This window comes from Procambarus clarkii, chromosome 71 (genome assembly GCF_040958095.1).
Source record: "Procambarus clarkii isolate CNS0578487 chromosome 71, FALCON_Pclarkii_2.0, whole genome shotgun sequence".
Classification (NCBI taxonomy): Eukaryota; Metazoa; Arthropoda; class Malacostraca; order Decapoda; family Cambaridae; genus Procambarus; species Procambarus clarkii.
This window is the reverse complement of record NC_091220.1, coordinates 13820793-13831012: the sequence shown is the minus strand read 5'-3', so window position 1 is coordinate 13831012 and position 10220 is coordinate 13820793. Positions and strand designations below refer to the sequence as shown.

The window sequence follows — 10220 nt, the reverse complement described above, 5'->3', positions numbered from 1 at the left end:
AAGATATAATTTTAATGCTAGAGTAGATTACCAATATACAATCTCTATCCAATCTATTTGTTCCTTCTGAGAAATATACACATATAACATACTGTGTTGTGCACAAAAATATATTCACTTGTATGGTTTAATTTCAGTGCTTATACTCTCCCCACTGTTCCCTGTCTGGTCTCCAACCTCGAACAATTTCCATTTACTGTATTTATATGCCAGGAAATCTTGGGATTTGGCCAGCCATCTTTTACAAATTATGTTGGAGAGGGGGGAAAGGAGGCGTTACAATTATCAATAGGACTAACCATCACCAGCTTATGTTTGTCTCATACCTCAGACCATTTACCCTGCAAAGTTGGGTCAGGCTAGCCCTGAGTATCTGGGTACAGAGAAAGTTTAATCATTTTTAACTTTGGGAATAAACTACAGTATACATGTTCATATGTCAGGCTGCGAACAGCCACATCCAACAGCCTGGTTGACCAAACCACCAACCAGGAGGCCTGGTCAGAGACTGGGCCACGGGGTCATTGATACCCAAAACAACACAAGGTAACTGCGAGGCAAGATACAATATTTGCATACGACCATGAGCATGTTATTATGTTCACATGACATCTAAACATGATAACATTCATGATTTTTCATAAGATTCAATGACCCAGTGATTGTATAATTCCTTATGCAAACCATGCATAATGAATTCAAATGTTAACCTTCATCTTAAATTTGAAAGACCTACAGATAAGCTTAAGGCATTAACAAACTACAAATAAAACATTTTGTGCAGTCAACTTACAGCTACAACATTGTCAATCAGGTCTTGAGGTATTTTCGGCTCATCTTGCATCGGCTGATATTTTTCTAATAGAGCTCGGAGCTGAAGTGAATTAAGTTTGAAACATGTGGATGATATGGTTGCTATATCATCTGGAGCAGACTGAAAAGAAAAAAACAAAAACAAAAATATATTACATATATCGAGAAAGCCTGGTCAAGGACCGGGCCGCAGAGACGCTAAGCCCCGAAATCATTTCAAGATAACTTCAAGATAACCTACATAAAGCATTTTGTTTATCAATATATATAAAAAATAAATGCCTCGCCCCATTTTCTAAATACTGTACTGAGAACTACTGTGCTGTATAGTAGGCAGGGAAATCATACCAATTTAAAAATGAAAAATATTGTACTTGCATCTGCAAACATTAATCCCTCCCATCCTAAATCCTTATCCTGATCCTTTCCAAGTGCTATATAGTCATAATGGCTTAATGCTTTCTCCTGGTAATTCCCCTTCCCTCCAAACATTAGAGTAAATTTAATTGGAAAGAGAGAGGGGAAAAGGCAAAATGGTATCGACTTGAGTATGGTCCAGGACAGACCGAAACGTCGCCGTCCCTTCACCTTCTAGTGTGTGGTCTGGTCAACATACTTAAGCCACGTTATTGTAACTCATCGCCTTCAAAATGGAAACTAACGATTAAATGTGTCAAGTAGAGTATTAAAAAGAAGTTTGCAGGAAGGTTCAAAACTAGTACCTGAGCACTTCCAGATGTAGCTAGACAGGACACCCTTGAGTTAGAGACAAAGCAACGACACAAGTTACAGCAGATGAAGCAAGGAAGCAAATGTGCCGAAATCCAGAGCATTAGATAAAATATTCTGATAGACACTAAAGAACACAGCAGAAAATATGAGCAAACCTCTGTTAATAATTTACAATGACTCACTGGAGAGGAAATTGCTGCTTGACAGCTGGAAGATTGCTAATGTCATACCTATATGTAAGAAGGGAAGAGAGTTAAGAGGCAAAAAACTGCAAATATGTATCATTGACATGCGCGCGACCATTAAGGTTCAAGATAAATAAGTCAGGAGAAGATTAGTGGAATTTCTAGAATGGACAAAAAAATATGGGTTCACAGAAGGGAAGTCAAGTCTAATAAGCCTGCTAAAGTACTATGAAAAGATATAAATAATCACACAGGAAATACAAGAACAGTTTGACTGCATCTTCCTGGAGCACCAGAAAGCCTTCAACACGGTTCCACACAGGAGGCAACATTGTAAACATTCCACAGATGCTGGAGTAACTGGAAGCAAGTTGAACTAGGTGAAAGACTACCTATCCACCTGGGAGCAATGAGAAACGAGATAATGAGGCTGAAGATTCAGAATGCAAGGACTTGACGAGCACTGTCCCACAAGGATCAGTATCGGGACTCGTACTGTTTCTAAAACAAATCAGTGATACAACTGGAATATTCATTACAGTCAACAATGTTCACATTTTGTACTATTAATTTTGTAGAGGCACAAGAACTAAAACAAAACCTAAATATTCTAAGGCCTAATATAGTACAGTACATACTGTATACGTATTTGCCCAAAACACTGTGCCTATTAGTGGCTTTAGGCATAGTATGTACTAGCTCTATCTAGAAATCTAATATTCTGTTTGTAACTCATCTTGTATGTATGAACTTTTACCTGATTAAACATTTACTATTTATTTATTTACTAAATGAATGTCTAAGACAGCATATATTAGGCCTAGAATTGCTTATTTATGCCTTGGACACGTTACGCTAGATTTTTACTTTTCATTTTTAGCATGCCATTTGGGCTAATTTACTAATGCAAAAACTTTTGGGGACCAAGAGTCTATTTCTGTACATTTGATTAAATAATTGCTATAAGTACTATCCATGTTGGAGGATGGGCTGGTGTATCAATACATCATAGACACTGGTTGAAGATTTCTTAAGAAGTCATTTTCTTGTAAATTGCAAGATTATTTGAATAAAAAACTTATGATTACTTATGCATACATTATGACTACTATTTTCTCTACATTCCAAGCAGCAGATAAAAAGACTAAGACAAAAGAAAAACATAGACAAGCAGTGGCTAATACAGTAAAGCGTCTCTAAGTGAAAATGCTCAAGATACGTTACTGATACAGATCCACTCTTGTGTTGCTTCTTGAGACTATCTTTACTTCATACCTTTTGGGAATGTAGCAACATGGCTGCTTGTGAGAGTCTCGCCAAGTGACAATCGGCAGCCAGCTCTAGCCCCTGCTTCTCTGCCCACAGCTCAATACGAGCTAAACGTCGTTTTAGTCTTATACCCCACACTCTGCAATTCAATGATGTTATATGTTATGCTTTAAAGAACAAATCAGGATACCAAATACTTTCATTCCAAAATGTTTAATTAAATGACTTGAAATCTATTACTGTATTTGCAATACATGTAAAAAGATTATTTGGAAATTTATAGTGAGAGTTGTATTGTAAATTACTGTAGTTGTATATAGAATACATGCACTTATTTGATGTGGCGTGTGCGTACAGACAATTCCTGCTCTAATGGTATGACTGTGTCTAGATTTTCTTGATGCAGGTTACCTCGCGATTACCTTGCGATGGTTTCAGGGCTCAACTTTCCTACGGCCTAGTCCTCAACCAGGCCTTCTGGTTGCTGGACTGGTCAACCAGGCTGTTGGACATTCGATTGTCACAGAAGTCCAGTCGATTCTTAAAGCAGGATTGTTTCATTAAAGCTGTGATCATGTGTATAAATTTATACTATTTTAGTCCAGATGGTTCAAAAGTTGCCCAAAATGCTTTGTGTAATAGTGACTTCCTTAGTATGTGTAAGTAATTTTCTTCTTTTTATTTCTATTACTTTGCAGGATATGATTGTCAGTGATGCCAATGTGTAATTTAGTGCCTTCTACTATTCCCTTTTCTCTATAATGGTTTCACATTAGCTGTGTTCTAGCAGCTAGGGAACTCCTGTGATTGCTGAGCAAGCCTTCAGACTATGTGTCAACTTTCAAATTGTAAGATTGTTGGTGTATAGCCAATCCTGAGGCAGCTAGGCCTCTGACGTCATTCCCACAGAGCCGGCAGTGGCTGCTCTCAAGTGAAGGCCGCCAGTGTCTCAGACCTTAATCAGGGTAGGACCTAGTAGCTTCACAATTATCTTATTTACCTAATTCAATAAAGTTATTGATCTTGTGAAGCGATCTACAGTGTGTATCTCTTCAACAACCAAGCAAGCATGAATACTGGAACGAATATATGAATGTTCAATACAAATGAAAATGTATGAATACAAACAGCCTCACAGTCCAAGCAATCACCAAGGAAGGGTGGCCACAGGCCAGGCTGTGGAAGTAGAACAATTCAAAATTGTCAGCAGGTATTCAACAATTAAATACTACTGTCATTGACTTGTCTAGTAGCTTTAGTTGTCTCTTTCTACCTCTTATGCAGTTGCCATATTTACCAGTCCCTCATCTGCAGTGGACTCGGCTGTCTCTAGTGCCAGCTGTCCGAGTTGTTTTTGATGATCTTTTTTCAAATCTTTCACCAAGTTCCTCATAATCAATCATCTTTACTTCATACTAATCCTGTCTTATTCAGCCTAGTCCATTCCTCATTCACTGACAACTTTCCTCTTATGGTTACAGAGCAGCTTGGGTTTGAATTGTTTATGCCTCTTGAACCATGAGTTGTATTGTACCGTTTATTGTCCTTTTTCTTTTAGTGTAACTGCATCTCTGTTCAGCCTCTCTGCACACTTCCCTTTGACCTGCTCCATTGTTTTTTGAACTGTCTTACCCCCCTAAGTTCTTCCTTGCAGTGTATGTGATCATGCATATGTGTGTGTGCATGCACGTATAAGTATGCATGTGTGCACATGTGTATAGTGGGAATAGGACGTTAACATTTTTCAAACAAGGTTTTCATAATTAAATCTTCAAAACGGAATAAAGCATCTTATTTAGAAATGAATATTAATATACTTTCATAATTAAATTCAAAATAGTTGTTCAAATCACTCATCCTGTTCCTTATTAGTAATAAGAAGAAATATACATGTATTCTAAAAATATATGCATGAAAATGAAACATCCATGAATATATCATAACAAAAAAAGTGCCCAGTACATACCTGGTGCAAAAATTGGGGTGAGAGTCGACTACAATTCGGTTGAACACCCACATGTTGATGAAATGAAAAAGCTGAGAGAACAGCTGAATAGTTAGAGCAGCATTCACCCGACACCGTCGCAACAAAGCCATGGTGTTGGTTAAGATGGACAGCACCTGTAAGACACCATTATCACCACTCTGCCTAGAAACCTACAAAATTATCAGATTGTTAATGAATTATTTGCAGTTATTCAGGAAATATGCAGGGTGACATATGGTGTACAACTCACGTGAGCGGTGGACCCTTCCTCTTCATTTACATCATCTCTATCTTCCAAAAACATTGGTAATGATGTAGACAACTCTGCTTGCATGCAGTCCACCAAACTTCTACAATGAAAGAATAACATAAAAGGTTTAAGAACTGTACCATGACTAACTTTATCTTGCAGTGAATTGTCGTCTTCAGGATAGTTCAATGACTATATATAAAAGGACATTTAATATTATGTAAATTTTGTTGCCACAAAATTTTGTTGCTGTTGTGTGTATGTATAATATGTAGTAGTAGTAGTAGGCATCCATCAGTCTCAGGAGACTATGGTGGTGCACTCTGGTTGTTGGTCTGGAGTGGCCCCTCCAGGGCACAAAGCCAGAGTAGGTTGATATGGAGGAGAAGCTGTTTCCCAAGCAGCAGGTCCCTCCCTCTCCATGGCGCCGAAAGTCTCCAATGGAAAGGCAAACGCCAATATGATTGGTTCCAGCCCCATCACCGGAACTGTGAGTTCCGGGGTTGACCTCGAAGTTGGTGAAAAAGGGGACAGGGGCTACAAACCCGGAGAACTTAAAATGTTCAGACATGGCCGGAGAAGAACCACTCCAAGAGCAAGAATGACCCCAGCCTCCTGAAGCAGAGATTGGGTCGCACGACCCCTTGGGAGGTGGACGTCCCGGTCCCGCACCTACGGGTTCCTGACAGAGATCGTCACAGCCCTCTTTCACCCGAGGCCGACCTCCTTCAAGACCAAGCAGAAGGAAGAGTGATAATTATTAAATACAAGAATTATTATTATTAAAATGATTATAATAATAATATAAATAATTAATAATTATCACTTAATTATGGAGTGGCACTGTGCCTGGAGGCATGCATGGAATGGCACCATGCCTCGAGGCATGCATAGAATGGCACTGTGCCTGAAGGAAACTGCACTTTCAACCCCTGCTAGTTAATGGAAAACGATGTGCTACATATGAACACCGTCGCTTGCAATTCACTGCTTTAAAATCCATTTTTAGTTTTTACATAAACAAAATTTGCACAAGAAGGATACTGAATCAACTTACCTAAAGGCAACCTGAACAGCCTCCGCTAGAATATCCTGAGCATCAAGAGAATAGCCACAAACGTGTCGGTCTTGCTTCAAAAAGTGGAGTAATTCTGAAGCATTTGCCATCCAGAAGGCTAAAGATGTGGGATCTCCATGACGAGACTAAAAAAAAAAATGAAAGAGTATGGAATAGGTAATGAAGTAAAAGTTTTTTTTAAGATGGACAAGTCACTACTGTACCTCAAAATATTGGTCTTTATCTGAAACTTGGTTATATGTATTAATTAATAATTCTGACTTATTTTTTATGTACAGTGCTAAAACCAAAAGTGTTTATTTCTATGGTTAAATGCTCAACAATATGAATGGGATGGAAGGTATTTCAAACTACAGTACCATATATACAATACAGTACATATGACACTGGTACCAGATACATAACTGGTATCATATCACAGGAGGAAGTCGTATGTGATTTCCTCCTGTGCTCGGATCACTGAATGGGATTTCCTCCCATGCTCAAATATCTACGTGTGTTTGATCCTTATGGGCTTTTAATATCTTTTATATTTTCATGTGCATTTGGATGTAGGACTGAAACAGCATAGCAGATTAAGGATTAATGAAAGAAATACAGCTCGACTTACATGTATGACATTTTGAACCATTGCTGCAACCTTGGTGAGCATTTCTGTTAACCTGTGAGCACGGTCTGTTGGGCTCAGGTCTGGACGGTAGTGGGTTGATGCTCTGCAAATTAAATACAGTATAGTTAAATTGATTGATTTACAAGGGAGGTTACCCAGTGTTGCATTGGTCTGTGTCTGTCCCCCACACGGATAGACGGTGTGGAAGATGACTGACAGATGGATCTATCCGTCTATCTATCCGTTTATTAACCTACACATCCATCAACCAGCCATGTATCCATCTATCAGTCTATATCTATCCATCCACATCCTTTTGCTCTCCCCTTACATTCTAATCCTTCCAACTCCAATTGCTTCCTCTTTCTCCCCATTCTCTCATAAAATACATTATTAAGAAGCATTGAAACAACAGTATGGGTCTAAAAATATTCTATTATCATGACATTAAAAACTCCACACTCCATGTTAATCAAACGCCATATTTCACACTTGACTCCATGAAAATGGTGCGAGGTCTTTATTATCACTAATATTTCTGAAAGGCTTTAACCTAGGCCTAGCCTAAGTTAAATCCTTCAAATTAAAGCCTAAGTTAAAGCCTAATGTTCACTAGATGGGAAATCCAGCTATGCCTGGATCTCTCTCTCTCCTCTCCCCTCCCTCCCTCTCAATGCTCTCTCTTCCTCTATCCCCCTCTCTTCCACACACTCCATCTCCCATCTCTCCCCCCCAACTTTCACCCTCTCCTAATCTCCCCACTCTCTCCCTATCTCCCCACTCTTTCCCAATCTTCTCCTCTCACCTCTTCACTTCCCCCCCCCCAAACCCTAACCTTCCCTCTGATCCAACATTTTCCCTCTCCCTTCCCCCTTTCCATTTGAATAATCTCTAAAAACTCACCTAAACCTGGCAGCCATGTAGAGCGTATACGTTGGTGCAAGTTTAAACTGTACATCGGTTGGGTCAAGGTCAGTCGTAATGGCATGAAGAAATGCCTCTTCACTTTCCTCTCGAAATTCCAGCACGGCAGGAAGTATTGGATCTCGGGCTGGAGGATATCGTTCATAGTTGCCCCTAAATAGAAAATTAGCAAATTATTAGTCAACATTTGAGCTGCTTTAGTTTTAGACATGGATACAACTATATTATAACAATTCAGGTTATTTAATAGAATAAAAATGAAAATAAATTTATGAACTATAAAACTGTACAGTAAAGTACCAAAACTATATTAGTAAGAGTTCTAATATGTTTATTTAACTGTTTTAAAAGCAATGAAAATATTTCACCATATACAATATATATATATAGCTCAGTATACAGTACAGTATATGCATTTCACACAGAAAATACAAAATATTGTATAGAGAAACGCCCCATTTTAAACTGATAACTTACATAGCATGACGTCTGATGGTCCGAGTGCTGCATGAGAATTAGAACAAAGATCATGCAACAACAGTATTATTCATGCTTTTTCATAAGCATCTTTCTGACAGAAGACAACCCACACAGACAAAATGTAACACAGAACATCAAAGTGCAGTGTGTTAATTTGAGTTGGCCTTCATCAAATGCAGTTGCCGTTTATTTACCCTCCACCCCCACCCTACCCTTCCCCCACCATTTTATTTTGTAAATCCCCAACATTGTTGACATTTCTTACCTGCCCTCAAAGCTTTGATCAATCCTGTTGGGACGTTCTTGCGCGGATGACTTAGAGTTGCGTGACCCAGCCTGAGAGCCCGAGTGTGACCCAGCATGCGACACGGTGTCCCCCCCAGCCTCTTGCTTCTCCCCAGGTCCCCCTGTTGCAGTCTTCTCTTGCCCAGATCTGTCAACCCCAGGGATGCTACATGCTACATGCTACACTTAACATGCTGGCCACCGAACAAGCTAGAAGTGTAGTGGACACACACACACACACACACACCCTCCAGTACACTTGCCGAGGAACAATTTGCATGCTACACTCAACCAAATTTTTAATAGTTATTGATTTCCTGATATTAATGTTCCTTGAGTTTTAAAATTTGTAAATTAATAAAAAGTAAATTAATTAAGATACATTAAATCATTCATTGTGTTAAAACATCTTTTAACATGAGGTCCCTATAAATATCAACAATATGTTAACAAATGCAATCTACAAGGCTTTATACACAAAAAAGGGGAGGGGGTTTTGATAGTGAGTTTGTCAAAGGGTTGATTAAATTAAGCATGTCATAAAACACAACATGCTACAGTATAACTAGACATTCTGAGCCACTAAGTGAAAGTAATGGGTAAAAAGATTAAGACTTAAAATCCCTCCAATACAAAACCCACAATCTTCTATTGTTATTCAACACAGCTCTGCATAATGTTATCCTTATTTTTACATACTATTTTTCAATGGTTTTGAATACAAAAAAGCCTATCTCTTTGCATGAGGCAATTTAGTAAACTAATGTACAAAGTAAAATATTTTATCAGAACATTAAGGTACTGTATAGATTAATGATAAAAAGACAATATAAAATAATTAACTCTGATGGTCAACTTTATACAGAACTTGTTTTAACCCAAAACAATAACAACTCTGTAATTGGCTTGTACCTGTCTATTAGGTGGTGTTGACGCATTCGATCATCCTGTTGTGGATCAATGAATCGGAAATTGTGGATACGTCCAAATCGTACAAAGCAGCCATGCTGGAGAGTAATAAAATTTTTGAGTCAATTTCATATCATTCATTATAATAATGAATTAATAATTACATACAAATAAAATGAATAGTAAATATTTTCCCAGAAAAATAAAAAAAATTAACACAAAGGTTTTACAATAGTGAACAATAACTATACTGTAATATCAAGACAAAAGTAAAGTATTTAAACAACGTCATTCAATAAAGCATTTATATCGTTCATATGAGAAACTATATTAATTCCAGCACTGTAATTGTCCTAACAACTACAGTAATAAATACTGTACAACTGAGTAAAATCAGGGCTAACCTGAAGAATTGTGGTCTCATATATGCGTTGTCCATTAACGAAGGTATCTGCATCCCGGGAACATGGTGTGACAGTGACGATGCCTTCTGTATGTGCGATGACACAGTGGCGAGGCTGGATGTTAGAGCCAAAAAGCTGAAGAGACTGTCCTCCGGTGTGAGTGCTTCGGTCTGTGCCAACTTCCGTTACATTGAGGTGTAGCTGATGCTGTCTACCTGTCCCACCTAGTTCAGTGCCATCTGTAAAGAAAAATTTGTCATAAGTCACATCAGATAATAATAAATAGTCTTTGTA

At 38.3% G+C, this 10220-nt stretch overlaps 1 protein-coding gene across 9 annotated transcripts in view; it reads right to left on the bottom strand.

The window, feature by feature from the left end:
- The window catches only part of LOC123745666 (afadin), a 356634-nt gene that overhangs the window by 132738 nt on the left and 213676 nt on the right, over nucleotides 1-10220 (bottom strand). For 8 of the 9 annotated variants that reach the window (XM_069312044.1, XM_069312042.1, XM_069312045.1 and 5 more), the window contains 10 exons: nucleotides 9927-10165; nucleotides 9526-9620; nucleotides 8594-8761; nucleotides 7828-8001; nucleotides 6925-7027; nucleotides 6294-6439; nucleotides 5237-5336; nucleotides 4966-5120; nucleotides 3006-3138; nucleotides 794-934 (listed from right to left, as the gene is read on the bottom strand). In XM_069312044.1, coding sequence (XP_069168145.1) covers nucleotides 794-934; nucleotides 3006-3138; nucleotides 4966-5120; nucleotides 5237-5336; nucleotides 6294-6439; nucleotides 6925-7027; nucleotides 7828-8001; nucleotides 8594-8761; nucleotides 9526-9620; nucleotides 9927-10165 — 1454 coding nt within the window. The remainder of the gene's footprint in view (nucleotides 1-793; nucleotides 935-3005; nucleotides 3139-4965; nucleotides 5121-5236; nucleotides 5337-6293; nucleotides 6440-6924; nucleotides 7028-7827; nucleotides 8002-8593; nucleotides 8762-9525; nucleotides 9621-9926; nucleotides 10166-10220) is intronic. The other variant, XM_069312043.1, reaches the window with a different exon arrangement.